Source organism: Astatotilapia calliptera, chromosome 23, assembly GCF_964374335.1.
Source record: "Astatotilapia calliptera chromosome 23, fAstCal68.1, whole genome shotgun sequence".
NCBI classification, from domain to species: Eukaryota; Metazoa; Chordata; class Actinopteri; order Cichliformes; family Cichlidae; genus Astatotilapia; species Astatotilapia calliptera.
In genome coordinates this window covers 43,012,971-43,033,784 of record NC_137443.1, presented here as the reverse complement: position 1 = coordinate 43,033,784, position 20,814 = coordinate 43,012,971, and the positions used below count along the sequence as shown (strand labels likewise).

Sequence of the window (20,814 nt, the reverse complement as noted above, 5' to 3'; positions counted from 1 at the left end):
CCTATGGCACTCAGTGATGATGGTGCTGTGGCCCCACCACCTCCACCTCTTTGTAAAGGAACTAACTGTAATCTGAAGCTTCAAATGGAACTAAGACTTCCTCCACTAGGTGGCAGTGTCTGATGAGAAAGTGTTAGTGGAGCTGGCCTGGAGTCAGAAACAGGAAGATGCAGGATTTGGGCTGAAATGGGCAAAAGTGGTTAGCACTAGTGCCTTAGAGCAAGAAGGTTGTAGGTTGAAGCTTGTTGGTCAGCTGGGCCTTTCTGTGGAGGTTGGATGTTCTCCCACAGTCCAATGAAATGCTGCTTAGGTTCATTGGTGCTTCTACATTGGCTGTAGGTGTGGATGTGAGAGAGTGCTTCTCTGTCGCTCTCTGTTGGCCCTGTGATGGACTGCTCACCTGTGCAGGTGGACCACGCCTCTTGCCCTATGACAGCTAGGGCACAGGCTGCAGCCCTGTGAGCCTAAGCGGAATAAACAGTTAGCAAAAATGATCCATAGATGGCCTGAAATCCCCCAGTTAGCAGTTTGGTAGATAGCTATGACATGCTAATCCCATCCAGCAGCTGTATTCTACCTGTAAGCTGATCCCTGCTGAGCCAAAGCACTTTTTCATATGCAAATTACAACCTTTAATAGAAACCTATTGGTCAGCATCTTATTAGCCTGCTGTTAGCTTCATTCCACAGAAAACTGAGAGAAACTAACAGAGTTGATAAAGAATAAAGAGAAATGTGCTGATTTAAAGCCTTTGAAGTGCTTCAGATGATCTCTGTCCACTTCTGTCCACTCATTCATTCATGTAAGCTTTCTAATGCAGCTTTGATCTTCACAGTCTGCTTGATGAAACTCATTCTAACCCTGAATGTCAGAGTGTTGCTCCTTCTCTTTCCCATCATTCATGCTGGCAGTGGAGGAGATTTGGATGTTGGACTGTGTTTTGGATGATGTGTGTATGTTTGTGTTGGACTGCTGTCTGTAAAGCAAACGCACATTTTGCTTTGGATTTCAGTGTCAGACAGACTTTAAGGTGCAATGAAGAGTTTGAGAGTTTCACAGTGAATTTTCCACTGGAGGATTTTTCTTCTTCTTTGAAGGTTTGAAATGTGAACATTGTTCTGCTGCAGTCAATGGACTAAACCAGAGAAGAAGAAAACAGACTTTACCATGAAGATCCTCAGTGTGGATCAGTATAATATCAGCCTGATGTCTGCAGTTTAGTGTCAGCACAACTTTCACATCATATTCATCTCAGCACAACTAAAACATGCTGACTGACCTCAGAGTTTCAAGTTTACATCCTGGACTCTCCAGGAAACCACACAGATGCTTCACTCCTGGATCCCGCAGGTTGTTGTTGTCGCTCAGGTGCAGCTCTCTCAGATGGGAGGGGTTGGACTTCACTGCTGCTGCCAGATAATCACAGCTGATCTCTGACAAACCACAGTCGATCAAGCTGTATAAAGAATGAAAAATGTAAGTTTATTAGACAAAGTGCTTGAAATCATTCAGTGTTTCATCATCTGTTCAGAGCTGAAGAAGGTTCAGAATGTAGAAGTTTAGAAAATGGAAACTCCAAACAGCTGAAGCCAACAGGAAGCAGCTTCAAACAGGAAACTGTGCAGAGTTTCAGACTATATGTCCTGATGCAGCCAGTTGGATTTTGGAGATTTGAATCTCTGTTCTGTGACTAAGTCCTTGAATCATTTCTTCCAGTTGGTCCAACAAGACAGACTAAGTATTGGACATGTGTTGTGGCTCCATCAGGGGAGCTTCTAAATGTGATGTGATGGCCCCTCTGGGTCTGTCAGGTCACAGCACTGAAGAGAGCTCAAACTGGGCACACAGCTGTTCCAGTCTGGACCAAAGACTCTATACTGGGACTGAGGGACTGCTTTGACTGCACCCACTGGGACTTTTGAAAGGCTCATGTTCTCACTTAGATCATCGATTTCTACTGACATTTCTTTCTGGGAAAAATGGGGATTACTTTGGAAACAGGAAGTATTTTCCCCAATAAGCAGCCCTGGATTAGTAAATCACTCCAACATGTTCTCAGGCAGAAGAAGCTGTCTTGTTATGAGGGAGAGAAGAAAAAGATTGAGGCACAGAAACCTGTTGAAAGAGAGATAAAGCAGCTAAAATCAGGTGTAAAAGTAAAGCAGAGGATGAGCTGAATAAAGGACACTCAAGGCTGGCTTGGAAAGGAATGAAGTCCATGGTGGGGATGCAGAACAAGGAGCAAAGATGAATGTGATGCTGAATCAGCAGAAGACTTGGACTCATTTGATTCCAGCTTTGATATCATTGATTTCAATGAAGAGCTTTGTGATTGTAGCAAAGGGCTGGTAGCTCTGAGAGTCCCACTGATGAGGTGTTTGTGTGGAAATCTCTTAGTGGGACCAAAGAGAGAAAAAGCCCTGGTCCTGATGCTGTGGGAGGGAAATGATTGAAGTGTGCTGTGAGGAACTGACTGGGAGATTTTCACACATTTTCCAGTCCTCCTTGGAACAACAGGAAGTTCCCAGCATATGGAAACAAAGGTTAAGTGTCCTATGGCACTCAGTGATGATGGTGCTGTGGCCCCACCACCTCCACCTCTTTGTAAAGGAACTAACTGTAATCTGAAGCTTCAAATGGAACTAAGACTTCCTCCACTAGGTGGCAGTGTCTGATGAAAAAGTGTTAGTGGAGCTGGCCTGGAGTCAGAAACAGGAAGATGCAGGATTTGGGCTGAAATGGGCAAAAGTGGTTAGCACTAGTGCCTTAGAGCAAGAAGGTTGTAGGTTGAAGCTTGTTGGTCAGCTGGGCCTTTCTGTGGAGGTTGGATGTTCTCCCACAGTCCAATGAAATGCTGCTTAGGTTCATTGGTGCTTCTAAATTGGCTGTAGGTGTGGATGTGAGGGAGTGCTTCTCTGTCGCTCTCTGTTGGCCCTGTGATGGACTGCTCACCTGTGCAGGTGGACCACGCCTCTTGCCCTATGACAGCTAGGGCACAGGCTGCAGCCCTGTGAGCCTAAGCTGAATAAACAGTTAGCAAAAATGATCCATAGATGGCCTGAAATCCCCCAGTTAGCAGTTTGGTAGATAGCTATGACATGCTAATCCCATCCAGCAGCTGTATTCTACCTGTAAGCTGATCCCTGCTGAGCCAAAGCACTTTTTCATATACAAATTACAACCTTTAATAGAAACCTATTGGTCAGCATCTTATTAGCCTGCTGTTAGCTTCATTCCACAGAAAACTGAGAGAAACTAACAGAGTTGATAAAGAATAAAGAGAAATGTGCTGATTTAAAGCCTTTGAAGTGCTTCAGATGATCTCTGTCCACTTCTGTCCACTCATTCATTCATGTAAGCTTTCTAATGCAGCTTTGATCTTCACAGTCTGCTTGATGAAACTCATTCTAACCCTGAATGTCAGAGTGTTGCTCCTTCTCTTTCCCATCATTCATGCTGGCAGTGGAGGAGATTTGGATGTTGGACTGTGTTTTGGATGATGTGTGTATGTTTGTGTTGGACTGCTGTCTGTAAAGCAAACACACATTTTGCTTTGGATTTCAGTGTCAGACAGACTTTAAGGTGCAATGAAGAGTTTGAGAGTTTCACAGTGAATTTTCCAGTGGAGGATTTTTCTTCTTCTTTGAAGGTTTGAAATGTGAACATTGTTCTGCTGCAGTCAATGGACTAAACCAGAGAAGAAGAAAACAGACTTTACCATGAAGATCCTCAGTGTGGATCAGTATAATATCAGCCTGATGTCTGCAGTTTAGTGTCAGCACAACTTTCACATCATATTCATCTCAGCACAACTAAAACATGCTGACTGACCTCAGAGTTTCAAGTTTACATCCTGGACTCTCCAGGAAACCACACAGATGCTTCACTCCTGGATCCTGCAGCTTGTTGTTGGAGCTCAGGTCCAGCTCTCTCAGATGGGAGGGGTTGGACTTCAGTGCTGCTGCCAGATAATCACAGCTGATCTCTGACAAACCACAGCTCTCCAATCTGTATAAAGAATGAAAGATGTAAGTTTATTAGACAAAGTGCTTGAAATCATTCAGTGTTTCATCATCTGTTCAGAGCTGAAGAAGGTTCAGAATGTAGAAGTTTAGAAAATGGAAACTCCAAACAGCTGAAGCCAACAGGAAGCAGCTTCAAACAGGAAACTGTGCAGAGTTTCAGACTATATGTCCTGATGCAGCCAGTTGGATTTTGGAGATTTGAATCTCTGTTCTGTGACTAAGTCCTTGAATCATTTCTTCCAGTTGGTCCAACAAGACAGACTAAGTATTGGACATGTGTTGTGGCTCCATCAGGGGAGCTTCTAAATGTGATGTGATGGCCCCTCTGGGTCTGTCAGGTCACAGCACTGAAGAGAGCTCAAACTGGGCACACAGTTGTTCCAGTCTGGACCAAAGACTCTATACTGGGACTGAGGGACTGCTTTGACTGCACCCACTGGGACTTTTTAAAGGCTCATGTTCTCACTTAGATCATCGATTTCTACTGACATTTCTTTCTGGGAAAAATGGGGATTACTTTGCAAACAGGAAGTATTTTCCCCAATAAGCAGCCCTGGATTAGTAAATCACTCCAACATGTTCTCAGGCAGAAGAAGCTGTCTTGTTATGAGGGAGAGAAGAAAAAGATTGAGGCACAGAAACCTGTTGAAAGAGAGATAAAGCAGCTAAAATCAGGTGTAAAAGTAAAGCAGAGGATGAGCTGAATAAAGGACACTCAAGGCTGGCTTGGAAAGGAATGAAGTCCATGGTGGGGATGCAGAACAAGGAGCAAAGATGAATGTGATGCTGAATCAGCAGAAGACTTGGACTCATTTGATTCCAGCTTTGATATCATTGATTTCAAAGAAGAGCTTTGTGATTGTAGCAAAGGGCTGGTAGCTCTGAGAGTCCCACTGATGAGGTGTTTGTGTGGAAATCTCTTAGTGGGACCAAAGAGAGAAAAAGCCCTGGTCCTGATGCTGTGGGAGGGAAATGATTGAAGTGTGCTGTGAGGAACTGACTGAGAGAGTTTCACACATTTTCCAGTCCTCCTTGGAACAACAGGAAGTTCCCAGCATATGGAAACAAAGGTTAAGTGTCCTATGGCACTCAGTGATGATGGTGCTGTGGCCCCACCACCTCCACCTCTTTGTAAAGGAACTAACTGTAATCTGAAGCTTCAAATGGAACTAAGACTTCCTCCACTAGGTGGCAGTGTCTGATGAGAAAGTGTTAGTGGAGCTGGCCTGGAGTCAGAAACAGGAAGATGCAGGATTTGGGCTGAAATGGGCAAAAGTGGTTAGCACTAGTGCCTTAGAGCAAGAAGGTTGTAGGTTGAAGCTTGTTGGTCAGCTGGGCCTTTCTGTGGAGGTTGGATGTTCTCCCACAGTCCAATGAAATGCTGCTTAGGTTCATTGGTGCTTCTACATTGGCTGTAGGTGTGGATGTGAGGGAGTGCTTCTCTGTCGCTCTCTGTTGGCCCTGTGATGGACTGCTCACCTGTGCAGGTGGACCACGCCTCTTGCCCTATGACAGCTAGGGCACAGGCTGCAGCCCTGTGAGCCTAAGCTGAATAAACAGTTAGCAAAAATGATCCATAGATGGCCTGAAATCCCCCAGTTAGCAGTTTGGTAGATAGCTATGACATGCTAATCCCATCCAGCAGCTGTATTCTACCTGTAAGCTGATCCCTGCTGAGCCAAAGCACTTTTTCATATACAAATTACAACCTTTAATAGAAACCTATTGGTCAGCATCTTATTAGCCTGCTGTTAGCTTCATTCCACAGAAAACTGAGAGAAACTAACAGAGTTGATAAAGAATAAAGAGAAATGTGCTGATTTAAAGCCTTTGAAGTGCTTCAGATGATCTCTGTCCACTTCTGTCCACTCATTCATTCATGTAAGCTTTCTAATGCAGCTTTGATCTTCACAGTCTGCTTGATGAAACTCATTCTAACCCTGAATGTCAGAGTGTTCCTCCTTCTCTTTCCCATCATTCATGCTGGCAGTGGAGGAGATTTGGATGTTGGACTGTGTTTTGGATGATGTGTGTATGTTTGTGTTGGACTGCTGTCTGTAAAGCAAACGCACATTTTGCTTTGGATTTCAGTGTCACACAGACTTTAAGGTGCAATGAAGAGTTTGAGAGTTTCACAGTGAATTTTCCAGTGGAGGATTTTTCTTCTTCTTTGAAGGTTTGAAATGTGAACATTGTTCTGCTGCAGTCAATGGACTAAACCAGAGAAGAAGAAAACAGACTTTACCATGAAGATCCTCAGTGTGGATCAGTATAATATCAGCCTGATGTCTGCAGTTTAGTGTCAGCACAACTTTCACATCATATTCATCTCAGCACAACTAAAACATGCTGACTGACCTCAGAGTTTCAAGTTTACATCCTGGACTCTCCAGGAAACCACACAGATGCTTCACTCCTGGATCCTGCAGCTTGTTGTTGGAGCTCAGGTCCAGCTCTCTCAGATGGGAGGGGTTGGACTTCACTGCTGCTGCCAGATAATCACAGCTGATCTCTGACAAACCACAGCCCATCAATCTGTATAAAGAATGAAAGATGTAAGTTTATTAGACAAAGTGCTTGAAATCATTCAGTGTTTCATCATCTGTTCAGAGCTGAAGAAGGTTCAGAATGTAGAAGTTTAGAAAATGGAAACTCCAAACAGCTGAAGCCAACAGGAAGCAGCTTCAAACAAACACAACAAGAGAAAAAACTCTGAATGTTTCACATTAAAGTCGTACATTTCTCATAAAAACAGGACAAAGACTTGAAAAAGTCGTGTTTTTCCTTCCAGGAACCACATGGCTTCACTTTTAAAGGTGAAGTGTGACAGAAATGGACATATTTGAAGTCCAACACCTTTTTCCAGTCACATTATTAAAGCAGACAAACTACAAGCTCATTTTCATTCCAACAAGTCATCTTCTGACCTGGACTAACAACACTGGTCTCTATGTGCAGCTGGCTGTGAGACCAGTGCTCAGGGAGCGTCTACAAAGTGCAACACTGAAAGAACATCACACACTCATTTGCTTCCAGCACTTTCACACAAACATCTACTGTCATTATTGTCACCAAACTCTGTGGATCCTTTATTGCAAATTCAAATGGGATCAAATGGTCAGACAAAAGAGGGTTATGAGGAAATATGATGAAATGTTGTGTATTAGCAGCAACTTATTGAATCATTTTCCTCAGAAACCAAACAAAATGATTGACAAACATGTTTTTACAAACTCAGTGTTGGACTTGGATCAGCAGGATAAGCTGATGTTTAAAGGCATTTGAGTCTCGCTGTATGAGAGTCCAGTTCTTACTCAATATTTATGGATGATGTTCTTTCAGTGTTGCACTTTGTAGACGCTCCCTGAGCCTCACAGCCAGCTGCACATGGACCAGCTGACATTACCCAGCATTAGAGGCGGCTGTAAAAAATTCATGTTCCCATTTAAATGGTTTTAATTTGAATAAAACGATGTTGATTCATTCAATCCTGAATCGATGTTTAATATAAATGTATTTTGCCAGAATCTCAGGTTAAAGCTCACAAACTATTTCAACAAGCAGCAAACAGATAAAACAGTAAATGAGAGCAGCTAAACACACAAAGATGGAAACACAGAGCGTGGATCGTTCACTCCACGGCACGTACACGGACACGCCGTCGGGGCTGAAAGTGGACAGCTCACAGATCCTGAAGCTGCAGGTTTCATCTGTCTCCAACCAAAACTGAGTGAAGCAGCAGCAAAAGAAGATCCAAACTCTGCTTCACGTTTGATCAATATGCTCATGAATTCTCTCTGACTTTGGCTGTTCCTGCCTGCACAGCTCTCTCTCTCTCAGTGTACTCCAAGAACAGCTTCAAACATCTGTTTCTGCATCATTCACTGTTTATTAGCCACCAGTCTGCTGTTGTGTTCAGTGCTGTCGGCCTCTGACAGTAAAGCCTCATTTCTGCTGTTCCATGGAAACTTTTTAAAATGATGACAGATTACAAACTCTCAGCTGTGTCTGTAATCAAACCTCTGTAACTTTGCTTCACTTCAGCAGCATCAGCTCATGTTCACATGTTGCTTCATGGTTTGCTTCAGTTTTTGATCGACTGCAGAATATTTTGAAGGTTATCTGCTATAAAAAGCCAGAAGAGGAAAATCTGCTTCATGTGTTTCTGTTTGATCCTCAGTGACTTTGACACAAAGGCCTCTGCTGTGATGATCACACCTCTGATCAAGTCTCACAGTGTCACAACTGATAAATGATCAGAGTTAGAATATTTCTGACTGTCTGCTGTGTGCCGTGACCTTTGACCTGCTAAAGACAGTCAGCTGTGGATTATTCATTGTTGTGTCTGATACTTAGAACTGTGAGGAAGAAGCTACACAGTTAATCAGGGTCCCCTCTCTCTGAATCAGGAAAGGTGGGCAGGCCGCGTGTGGGCCGCGGGCCATACGTTGAGTATCACTGTTTGAAATGTGAACATTGTTCTGCTGCAGTCAATGGACTAAACCAGAGAAGAAGAAAACAGACTTTACCATGAAGATCCTCAGTGTGGATCAGTATAATATCAGCCTGATGTCTGCAGTTTAGTGTCAGCACAACTTTCACATCATATTCATCTCAGCACAACTAAAACATGCTGACTGACCTCAGAGTTTCAAGTTTACATCCTGGACTCTCCAGGAAACCACACAGATGCTTCACTCCTGGATCCTGCAGGTTGTAGTTGGAGCTCAGGTCCAGCTGTCTCAGATGGGAGGGGTTGGACTTCAGTGCTGCTGCCAGATAATCACAGCTGATCTCTGACAAACCACAGCTCCACAATCTGTATAAAGAATGAAAGATGTAAGTTTATTAGACAAAGTGCTTGAAATCATTCAGTGTTTCATCATCTGTTCAGAGCTGAAGAAGGTTCAGAATGTAGAAGTTTAGAAAATGGAAACTCCAAACAGCTGAAGCCAACAGGAAGCAGCTTCAAACAAACACAACAAGAGAAAAAACTCTGAATGTTTCACATTAAAGTCGTACATTTCTCATAAAAACAGGACAAAGACTTGAAAAAGTCGTGTTTTTCCTTCCAGGAACCACATGGCTTCACTTTTAAAGGTGAAGTGTGACAGAAATGGACATATTTGAAGTCCAACACCTTTTTCCAGTCACATTATTAAAGCAGACAAACTACAAGCTCATTTTCATTCCAACAAGTCATCTTCTGACCTGGACTAACAACACTGGTCTCTATGTGCAGCTGGCTGTGAGACCAGTGCTCAGGGAGCGTCTACAAAGTGCAACACTGAAAGAACATCACACACTCATTTGCTTCCAGCACTTTCACACAAACATCTACTGTCATTATTGTCACCAAACTCTGTGGATCCTTTATTGCAAATTCAAATGGGATCAAATGGTCAGACAAAAGAGGGTTATGAGGAAATATGATGAAATGTTGTGTATTAGCAGCAAGTTATTGAATCATTTTCCTCAGAAACCAAACAAAATGATTGACAAACATGTTTTTACAAACTCAGTGTTGGACTTGGATCAGCAGGATAAGCTGATGTTTAAAGGCATTTGAGTCTCGCTGTATGAGAGTCCAGTTCTTACTCAATATTTATGGATGATGTTCTTTCAGTGTTGCACTTTGTAGACGCTCCCTGAGCCTCACAGCCAGCTGCACATGGACCAGCTGACATTACCCAGCATTAGAGGCGGCTGTAAAAAATTCATGTTCCCATTTAAATGGTTTTAATTCGAATAAAACGATGTTGATTCATTCAATCCTGAATCGATGTTTAATATAAATGTATTTTGCCAGAATCTCAGGTTAAAGCTCACAAACTATTTCAACAAGCAGCAAACAGATAAAACAGTAAATGAGAGCAGCTAAACACACAAAGATGGAAACACAGAGCGTGGATCGTTCACTCCACGGCACGTACACGGACACGCCGTCGGGGCTGAAAGTGGACAGCTCACAGATCCTGAAGCTGCAGGTTTCATCTGTCTCCAACCAAAACTGAGTGAAGCAGCAGCAAAAGAAGATCCAAACTCTGCTTCACGTTTGATCAATATGCTCATGAATTCTCTCTGACTTTGGCTGTTCCTGCCTGCACAGCTCTCTCTCTCTCAGTGTACTCCAAGAACAGCTTCAAACATCTGTTTCTGCATCATTCACTGTTTATTAGCCACCAGTCTGCTGTTGTGTTCAGTGCTGTCGGCCTCTGACAGTAAAGCCTCATTTCTGCTGTTCCATGGAAACTTTTTAAAATGATGACAGATTACAAACTCTCAGCTGTGTCTGTAATCAAACCTCTGTAACTTTGCTTCACTTCAGCAGCATCAGCTCATGTTCACATGTTGCTTCATGGTTTGCTTCAGTTTTTGATCGACTGCAGAATATTTTGAAGGTTATCTGCTATAAAAAGCCAGAAGAGGAAAATCTGCTTCATGTGTTTCTGTTTGATCCTCAGTGACTTTGACACAAAGGCCTCTGCTGTGATGATCACACCTCTGATCAAGTCTCACAGTGTCACAACTGATAAATGATCAGAGTTAGAATATTTCTGACTGTCTGCTGTGTGCCGTGACCTTTGACCTGCTAAAGACAGTCAGCTGTGGATTATTCATTGTTGTGTCTGATACTTAGAACTGTGAGGAAGAAGCTACACAGTTAATCAGGGTCCCCTCTCTCTGAATCAGGAAAGGTGGGCAGGCCGCGTGTGGGCCGCGGGCCATACGTTGAGTATCACTGTTTGAAATGTGAACATTGTTCTGCTGCAGTCAATGGACTAAACCAGAGAAGAAGAAAACAGACTTTACCATGAAGATCCTCAGTGTGGATCAGTATAATATCAGCCTGATGTCTGCAGTTTAGTGTCAGCACAACTTTCACATCATATTCATCTCAGCACAACTAAAACATGCTGACTGACCTCAGAGTTTCAAGTTTACATCCTGGACTCTCCAGGAAACCACACAGATGCTTCACTCCTGGATCCTGCAGCTTGTTGTTGTTGGAGCTCAGGTCCAGCTCTCTCAGATGGGAGGGGTTGGACTTCAGTGCTGCTGCCAGATAATCACAGCTGATCTCTGACAAACCACAGCCCATCAATCTGTATAAAGAACGAAAGATGTAAGTTTATTAGACAAAGTGCTTGAAATCATTCAGTGTTTCATCATCTGTTCAGAGCTGAAGAAGGTTCAGAATGTAGAAGTTTAGAAAATGGAAACTCCAAACAGCTGAAGCCAACAGGAAGCAGCTTCAAACAAACACAACAAGAGAAAAAACTCTGAATGTTTCACATTAAAGTCGTACATTTCTCATAAAAACAGGACAAAGACTTGAAAAAGTCGTGTTTTTCCTTCCAGGAACCACATGGCTTCACTTTTAAAGGTGAAGTGTGACAGAAATGGACATATTTGAAGTCCAACACCTTTTTCCAGTCACATTATTAAAGCAGACAAACTACAAGCTCATTTTCATTCCAACAAGTCATCTTCTGACCTGGACTAACAACACTGGTCTCTGTGTGCAGCTGGCTGTGAGACCAGTGCTCAGGGAGCGTCTACAAAGTGCAACACTGAAAGAACATCACACACTCATTTGCTTCCAGCACTTTCACACAAACATCTACTGTCATTATTGTCACCAAACTCTGTGGATCCTTTATTGCAAATTCAAATGGGATCAAATGGTCAGACAAAAGAGGGTTATGAGGAAATATGATGAAATGTTGTGTATTAGCAGCAACTTATTGAATCATTTTCCTCAGAAACCAAACAAAATGATTGACAAACATGTTTTTACAAACTCAGTGTTGGACTTGGATCAGCAGGATAAGCTGATGTTTAAAGGCATTTGAGTCTCGCTGTATGTGTGTGCACCGCGGATGACGTCAGTGCGCACACTGTGTCTGAGGAGGATGTGCGGAAGTGCTTCAGGAAGGTGAACGCGCGCAAAGCTACTGGTCCGGACGGGATTCCCGGCCGCGTACTCAGGTCATGCGCGGCTCAGCTGGCTGGAGTGTTCACACACATCTTCAACCTTTCCCTCTCTCTGTCTGTAGTCCCAGCCTGCTTCAAAATGGCCACCATCGTCCCTGTACCCAAATCCTCCACCATCTCCTCATTGAACGACTGGCGACCTGTAGCCCTGACCCCCATCGTAAGCAAATGCTTCGAGAAGCTGGTCAGGGACTTCATCTGCTCTGCACTACCCGACTCACTGGACCCTCTACAGTTCGCATACCGCCACAATAGGTCCACTGATGATGCCATAGCCCTGACACTACACACTGCCCTGTCACACCTGGAGAAGAGAGACACGTATGTGAGGATGCTGTTTGTAGATTACAGCTCAGTATTCAATACCATCGTTCCCTCGAAGCTGGACAGGAAACTGCAGGATCTAGGACTGAGCAGCTCCCTCTGCAGCTGGATCCTTAGCTTCCTGTCTGACAGACGCCAAGTGGTCAGACTGGGCAGCATCACCTCATCCCCCATCACACTGAACACTGGTGCTCCACAGGGGTGTGTACTGAGCCCTCTCCTGTACTCACTCTACACCTACGACTGCACAGCCACTAACAACTCCAACATCATTGTGAAGTTTGCGGACGACACTACAGTGGTGGGTCTTATCACCAACGGTGATGAGACGGCTTACAGGGAGGAGGTCAGCGCCCTGACCCACTGGTGTCAAGACAACCATCTCACCCTCAACGTCGCAAAGACAAAGGAGTTGATAGTGGACTTCCGGAGGTGCAGAGAAGTACACACCCCCATCACCATCAACGGCGCTGCTGTGGAGAGAGTGAGCAGCTTCCGCTTCCTTGGCGTACACCTGGCTGAGGATCTTACGTGGTCAGTACACACAAACAAAACAGTGAAGAAGGCGCAGCAGCGCCTCTTCTTTCTCAGGAGACTGAAAAGATTCGGCATGAGCCCCCGCATCCTCAGGACCTTCTATCACTGTGCCATTGAGAGCATCCTCACTGGATGCATCACCACCTGGTATGGCAACAGCACTGCCTACAACTGCAAAGCTCTCCAGCGAGTAGTGCGGTGCTCTGAACGGATAATTGGAGGTGAGCTTCCCTCCCTCCAAGACATCTACAGGAAGCGCTGCCTGAGGAAAGCGGGGAGGACCATCAAGGACTCCAGTCCCCCCAGCCATCAACTGTTCAGACTACTTCCATCAGGAAGGAGGTTCTGCAGCATCCGGTCCCCAACCAGCAGACTGAGAGACAGCTTCTTCCACCAGGCCATCAGACTGCTGAACACGTCATAGACACCTCACCTTCACTACTGGAACTTCAACATTATGCACTACATACCGTACAGTAATGCCACTGTTTTGCACATGTCTCAACTCTGTATATTTTATATATTTATTATTGTTTACTCTATTTAATTTGTAAAATATGTGTACACACACACACGTAGGAAAATATTTAGTATACACATCCAGAAATGCATATACTATTATATATTGTACATATATTTATTAGTTTCAGATGTAGCCATTCTTGTATTTTGCACAACTCTGTTGCTTGTGAAGCTCGCACACAAGAATTTCACTCACATGTGCTGTACCAGTGTACCTGCACATGTGATGTGACAATAAAAGTGATTTGATTTGATGAGAGTCCAGTTCTTACTCAATATTTATGGATGATGTTCTTTCAGTGTTGCACTTTGTAGACGCTCCCTGAGCCTCACAGCCAGCTGCACATGGACCAGCTGACATTACCCAGCATTAGAGGCGGCTGTAAAAAATTCATGTTCCCATTTAAATGGTTTTAATTCGAATAAAACGATGTTGATTCATTCAATCCTGAATCGATGTTTAATATAAATGTATTTTGCCAGAATCTCAGGTTAAAGCTCACAAACTATTTCAACAAGCAGCAAACAGCTAAAACAGTAAATGAGAGCAGCTAAACACACAAAGATGGAAACACAGAGCGTGGATCGTTCACTCCACGGCACGTACACGGACACGCCGTCGGGGCTGAAAGTGGACAGCTCACAGATCCTGAAGCTGCAGGTTTCATCTGTCTCCAACCAAAACTGAGTGAAGCAGCAGCAAAAGAAGATCCAAACTCTGCTTCACGTTTGATCAATATGCTCATGAATTCTCTCTGACTTTGGCTGTTCCTGCCTGCACAGCTCTCTCTCTCTCAGTGTACTCCAAGAACAGCTTCAAACATCTGTTTCTGCATCATTCACTGTTTATTAGCCACCAGTCTGCTGTTGTGTTCAGTGCTGTCGGCCTCTGACAGTAAAGCCTCATTTCTGCTGTTCCATGGAAACTTTTTAAAATGATGACAGATTACAAACTCTCAGCTGTGTCTGTAATCAAACCTCTGTAACTTTGCTTCACTTCAGCAGCATCAGCTCATGTTCACATGTTGCTTCATGGTTTGCTTCAGTTTTTGATCGACTGCAGAATATTTTGAAGGTTATCTGCTATAAAAAGCCAGAAGAGGAAAATCTGCTTCATGTGTTTCTGTTTGATCCTCAGTGACTTTGACACAAAGGCCTCTGCTGTGATGATCACACCTCTGATCAAGTCTCACAGTGTCACAACTGATAAATGATCAGAGTTAGAATATTTCTGACTGTCTGCTGTGTGCCGTGACCTTTGACCTGCTAAAGATAGTCAGCTGTGGATTATTCATTGTTGTGTCTGATACTTAGAACTGTGAGGAAGAAGCTACACAGTTAATCAGGGTCCCCTCTCTCTGAATCAGGAAAGGTGGGCAGGCCGCGTGTGGGCCGCGGGCCATACGTTGAGTATCACTGTTTGAAATGTGAACATTGTTCTGCTGCAGTCAATGGACTAAACCAGAGAAGAAGAAAACAGACTTTACCATGAAGATCCTCAGTGTGGATCAGTATAATATCAGCCTGATGTCTGCAGTTTAGTGTCAGCACAACTTTCACATCATATTCATCTCAGCACAACTAAAACATGCTGACTGACCTCAGAGTTTCAAGTTTACATCCTGGACTCTCCAGGAAACCACACAGATGCTTCACTCCTGGATCCTGCAGCTTGTAGTTCCTGCTCAGGTCCAGCTCTCTCAGATGGGAGGGGTTGGACTTCAGTGCTGCTGCCAGATAATCACAGCTGATCTCTGACAAACCACAGCTCTGCAATCTGTATAAAGAATGAAAGATGTAAGTTTATTAGACAAAGTGCTTGAAATCATTCAGTGTTTCATCATCTGTTCAGAGCTGAAGAAGGTTCAGAATGTAGAAGTTTAGAAAATGGAAACTCCAAACAGCTGAAGCCAACAGGAAGCAGCTTCAAACAAACACAACAAGAGAAAAAACTCTGAATGTTTCACATTAAAGTCGTACATTTCTCATAAAAACAGGACAAAGACTTGAAAAAGTCGTGTTTTTCCTTCCAGGAACCACAAGGCTTCACTTTTAAAGGTGAAGTGTGACAGAAATGGACATATTTGAAGTCCAACACCTTTTTCCAGTCACATTATTAAAGCAGACAAACTACAAGCTCATTTTCATTCCAACAAGTCATCTTCTGACCTGGACTAACAACACTGGTCTCTATGTGCAGCTGGCTGTGAGACCAGTGCTCAGGGAGCGTCTACAAAGTGCAACACTGAAAGAACATCACACACTCATTTGCTTCCAGCACTTTCACACAAACATCTACTGTCATTATTGTCACCAAACTCTGTGGATCCTTTATTGCAAATTCAAATGGGATCAAATGGTCAGACAAAAGAGGGTTATGAGGAAATATGATGAAATGTTGTGTATTAGCAGCAACTTATTGAATCATTTTCCTCAGAAACCAAACAAAATGATTGACAAACATGTTTTTACAAACTCAGTGTTGGACTCGGATCAGCAGGATAAGCTGATGTTTAAAGGCATTCGAGTCTCGCTGTATGAGAGTCCAGTTCTTACTCAATATTTATGGATGATGTTCTTTCAGTGTTGCACTTTGTTTGGCACAAAATGAAATTATTTGGCCTCTCAGATGCTTTTAGAGATTCCCAAATGACTGATGATGACATCTCTGGGGTCTGATTGATAGAAAAAAAATGTCTTTGAGACCTTTTGTAACTGACAAACTCTTCATCTGCTAACAACACTGAGTTGAATCTCCATGGCTGATAGTTGGAGCAGGCATCAGGAATACACATTGAAAAAACAAGAGGAGAAATCACCAGAGTCTTATAATCACATTCTGTAACTAAAGGGAGACGTTTTTCTATACAAATATATGTTTTATGGACATTAGAAAAAAAGAGTATTGACGTGAAGCAGGATTATGAAATCTCCATACATCAGCCAGCCCATAATTATCAAGAAAGCTCTGAATGACGCATGATGACTTTGGACTAAGTGTACTTTTGTGTGAACTGTGGTCCATAGCAGATAATGAGCAGTTTAGGTCTCCCTCAAAGATGATATTGTGTGATGACATATTGGGGAGCCGCGCAAAGACATTAGTGAAAAATCTGTGATCGTCCCAATTAGAGGCGTAGATATTTGCTAAGATCAAATGAAAACCATAAACTATATTTTCTGCACTTAAAATCCTGTAATTTTCTCATAAATCGACAGTGCGGCTTATGGATGAATTCTGGTTGTGCTTACTGACCTCGAACCGATTTTATGTGCTACACGGCGCTCAGAAACCTTTCAAAAGATGTTTTGGTACGACTTTGCTCAGCTACGAGGCCGCACCGCTTGATGGATTGTTGGAGCATTACAGCTACGAGGAGCCTCGCGGAGTGATACGTACTCTGCTTCAACGTAATATTACTGTATTGAGTGTGTATAAGGACCATAAATGGCACCTGTAAGAGACACGGTTACAAAGAGGGTTTCAAACTCCAGGCTGTCAGTCACGCAGTAGAACCTGGGAACAGAGCAGCTGCTTGTTATTATGCTCAGCGTCTGTTTACATTTTGACTGCACGATTGTGAGCTTTTTGTTATGCACAAACACAACCTTGTTTTCTTTTATTTATGGAGCATTATTATTTAATAAATGCTGATCATTTATTCCTGAGTAATTGTTTCATGTACATCTACGCTGTATGTTAATAAATGTGCCTGTGTGAGATTTGGGACACAGCTTTGACTAAGAACTCTCTTTTTGTTCGAACTTTCTGGCTTTAAAAATATCGAGATATATATCGTATATCGCCATCCAGCTAAAGAATATCGAGATATGAACTTTGGGTCATATCGCCCAGTCGTAATATTGCAATAGGTTGTCCGTTAAACTCAAGCGGGGCTTGGGCCCTGGCACGGTGTAGCCACACAATCCTGGTAGTAGTGACGCTCGGCTATGACCAGAGATGGGCAGTAACGCGTTACTGTAATCTGATTACTTTTTTCAAGTAACGAGTAAAGTAAGCGATTACTATTGCGAAATCGGTAATTAGATTACCGTTACCTTCCCGTAGGAACGCTGCGTTACTGCGTTACTAAAACCGTGATTTTTTTGCGAGAATGCCTCATGACAGTGACGTAAGCGAGTGCGCCGTTGGTGACAACAGCTGTGTGCAGATCAACAATGGATCATAAATCGATTGTGGGAGAGAGTATGAGCGTGCAGCGTTTAAAGCGTGGAAGTACTGACCTTCCTTTGAGTTTGATTCCATAAAAAGTGACAAAAACATTAGCGTCCATCGTGCGTGGGAAGAAAACTTCTTTTTACAGCGAAAAAAACCCCTAAACTTCCAAGTAAGCACCGAGTGCGCAACGACGTGATGGGAAAATCACAGAGCTGACCGCGGCACACCTGCACCAGGGTAAACCTCCGCCTACCCTAGTCCTGCTTTACAGGTGAAAATAGAGCAACAGGACCCCTAGTCTTTGACTTTATTTATTTTCTGCTGTGTTTTACTTGCATCTATTTGAAAGAGTGAGTGTAAACACAAAAAATATTTTATTTTATGTGCTGGAATGTGTAGAAAATAGGTTTAAATGTTAAACTAATTTATTCAAGTCAGAGAATGTTGCATATAATTACATTTTTGCTTGATGCATAAAGTTAAAAGATTAAAACTGATAAAACAAGTTAAAAAAGAGACTTTTCCATTTGATTACATTTTGTATGATGGATTATGTAGAAAAAGTAGAATTGGGCTGAAAGATCTATCACTTTATCACCTACTCAGGTTGTAAATCGTGTTTTTAAAAAGTAACTAAGTAACTAATTACTTTTGAAAATAAGTAATCAGTAAAGTAACGGGATTACTTTTTTGGGGAAGTAATCAGTAATTAGTTACTGATTACTTTTTTCAAGTAACTTGACCAACACTGGCTATGACTGCGTGCGGGTTACCAGCTGGCTTTCTCAGGATAGGGCTCCTGTGTGAGCGGTCGACAATAACGTCTTTATCCATACCCAGCACTTCACGTAGTAGCACGGATACGGCCGTGGAGGAGCTCGAGTCCAGGCCCTCTGGGATCCCTATGATGTGGATGTTAGCTCTCCGCTTCCTGCCTTCATCACATTTATCCTTCAGGTCAGACAGCTCCTCCTTCATACTCTCTACTGTAGACTGCAGGGTGGTCACCTCATCGCTCCACATTGACAGCCCATCCTCAGCTTCTTTCACTGTAACCTTTACTCCATCAACTTCGCCGCACGTCGCCGCCATGCTGTTAGCGATCTCATTTCTCAGTCCTTGCACGTCAGCCCTTATATTGTCAAAATCTTCTTTCAATGCATTTCTGACTTCTTCTTTTAACAGCGTACTAATGTCCTCTTTAATGGATTGAAGAAGCTCCAGTTTTAGAGCAGTAGGATCCACATCACGCGCGTCTGTTGAGTCTGCTCTTCAGCGGCCGTAGAGCTGGACGCTGCCCTTTGGCCATCATCGATACTCTCGCCCGAGATCGCACCGGGGCTAAAATATTCACCTGCTCAGCTGTTTTTGATCAGTTTGAGCCTGTGTGGTTTGATCAGGTGGAGGAACGATGTGATGCTATAAAGACATCATCTTGTCCAAATGATGTTGTTCCAACACGTGTTTAAAAAGATTTTAAAGGTTGTTGGTTCCGACATCTTAGCGATTTTTAACAGCAGTCTTAGTTCAGGTGTTGTACAGCCTGTTTTAAACATGCTGTTGTACAGCCTGTACTAAAAACCTGATCTGGATCCTCTGTCCGCTCAAACTTCAGGCCTATTTCAAAGCTTCCCTTCCTGTCGAAGATTTTGTAAAAGATTATATTTGTTCAGCTGCAATCTGTTGTAAAGGTTTCAGTCTGGTTTTAAAGCTCTTCACAGTACTGAAACTGCACTTTGGAAAGTTCTTAATGATCTTTTATCAGCCACTGATCAGGAGACTCCGCTGTGCTTTTGGATCTGACCGCTGCCTTGACCACAGCATCTTGACCTCACCATTGGAGCATGGTGGCATCAAGGGCGCTCTATTAGACTGGTTCAGCTCTTTTATTAAATCGCATTATTACATTTGGGGCTTATATTTGACGGCAATTTGAAAAACAGCTGAGCTCAGTTGTACAGCGGTCTTTCTTCAAACTGAGGCTTTTATCTAAGGTGAGATCATTTCTATCTTTTAAAAACCTTGAACGGGCGATCCACGTTTTCATGACGTCCCAGCTGGATTATTGTAACTCCTTATATGTTGGAGTTAGTGGGACCTGCCTGGCAAGACTGCAGCTGGTCCAGAAAGCTGCAGCTCGTCTTCTGACACAAGCTCAAAGACATTTATCGTCCCAACAACCACATATACGCTGGTCCCTCGCTGTAACACATTTCACCTTTGGCGGCCTCGCTGTTTCGCTGATCTTTTTTGTGCAATTTTGCATGCTTTTGTTTTTTACAGCGCGTTGTGTTCTGCGTCCTGATTGGCTGACAATGGTCTACAGCCAATCTCGTGCCGTGTCTCCTGTACAGTACAGAATGTGTTCAAATTTACAGCAGTGTGACTCTGCAGTGCTGCACTGTATGTTTGTACGTTTTGTCCCCAACAAACAACAATGATGACGAGACGTTTTGCACCTGTGGTAGCAGCCAAAGGCAGAGGAAGATGCTGACCATCATAGTTTCAACAAGGAGGCAAAAAGGTTGTAACTGTCCACAACAAGAACATCGTAAGGATGGAGTCAGCTTTGGCTTTGTGGCTCAGTGACCGCAGGAAAAAGAACATCGTGCTGGACACCAACATTATCTGCAGAAAAACTCAAAAGCTTTATGAAACTTTACCTGACAGCGAGGAGCCCAGGCCATGGACGAGTGCTCCTCACACAGAAGCTCATTTAATGCCAGCAAAGGCTGATTTGACACATTTCAGAAACACTTTGCTTTCACTCTTTAATAATGAACTTATTTTTCTATGAAGGTTTGAACTTTGTTTAAACAAGAGAGAAAAGTGTGAAAATGTTCATGCCTGTCTGAGAAAAGTGTAGAAAGTGTGCAGTGAGGGTTTAACCGCCTTAAAACTTCTATAATACTTGTAAAACATAAAGCTGCTACTTCATTCTGAGACTTATTTTTAGAACGTAACTCGATAAACGAGCGACCGCAGTAATGTATTGTGTTTATTTTGAAAACTCTCAACAGGATCTTCAGATTTATTTTGAAAGGTTTATCTGGAAAACACAAACACATAAGCAGGAAACAAAGAGCGTGATATGAAACGATAGACGTTTTCATATGGTCATCATATATACATCGTTCTATCGAACAGCCCCAGCTCCTGCTGTCAGTCTCTGTAAATCTGCTCTGAAAACACATTTGTATTCACTGGCTTTTAATACAGCATGAGAGT

The 20,814-nt window shown here is 43.1% G+C and overlaps 1 protein-coding gene across 5 annotated transcripts in view; it reads right to left on the bottom strand.

The window, feature by feature from the left end:
* The window catches only part of LOC145423962 (protein NLRC3-like), a 197,522-nt gene that overhangs the window by 11,073 nt on the left and 165,635 nt on the right, over positions 1 to 20,814 (bottom strand). For 2 of the 5 annotated variants that reach the window (XM_080296783.1, XM_080296784.1), the window contains one exon: positions 9,789 to 11,131. The exons of 1 other annotated variant lie outside the window; for it this stretch is intronic. In XM_080296783.1, coding sequence (XP_080152909.1) covers positions 10,933 to 11,131 — 199 coding nt within the window. In that variant the 3' untranslated portion in view covers positions 9,789 to 10,932. Of the gene's footprint in view, positions 1 to 1,279; positions 1,457 to 3,831; positions 4,009 to 7,619; positions 8,845 to 9,788; positions 11,132 to 20,814 lie in introns of those variants that run through there. 2 more of the 5 variants (XM_080296782.1, XM_080296785.1) reach the window with 2 other exon arrangements.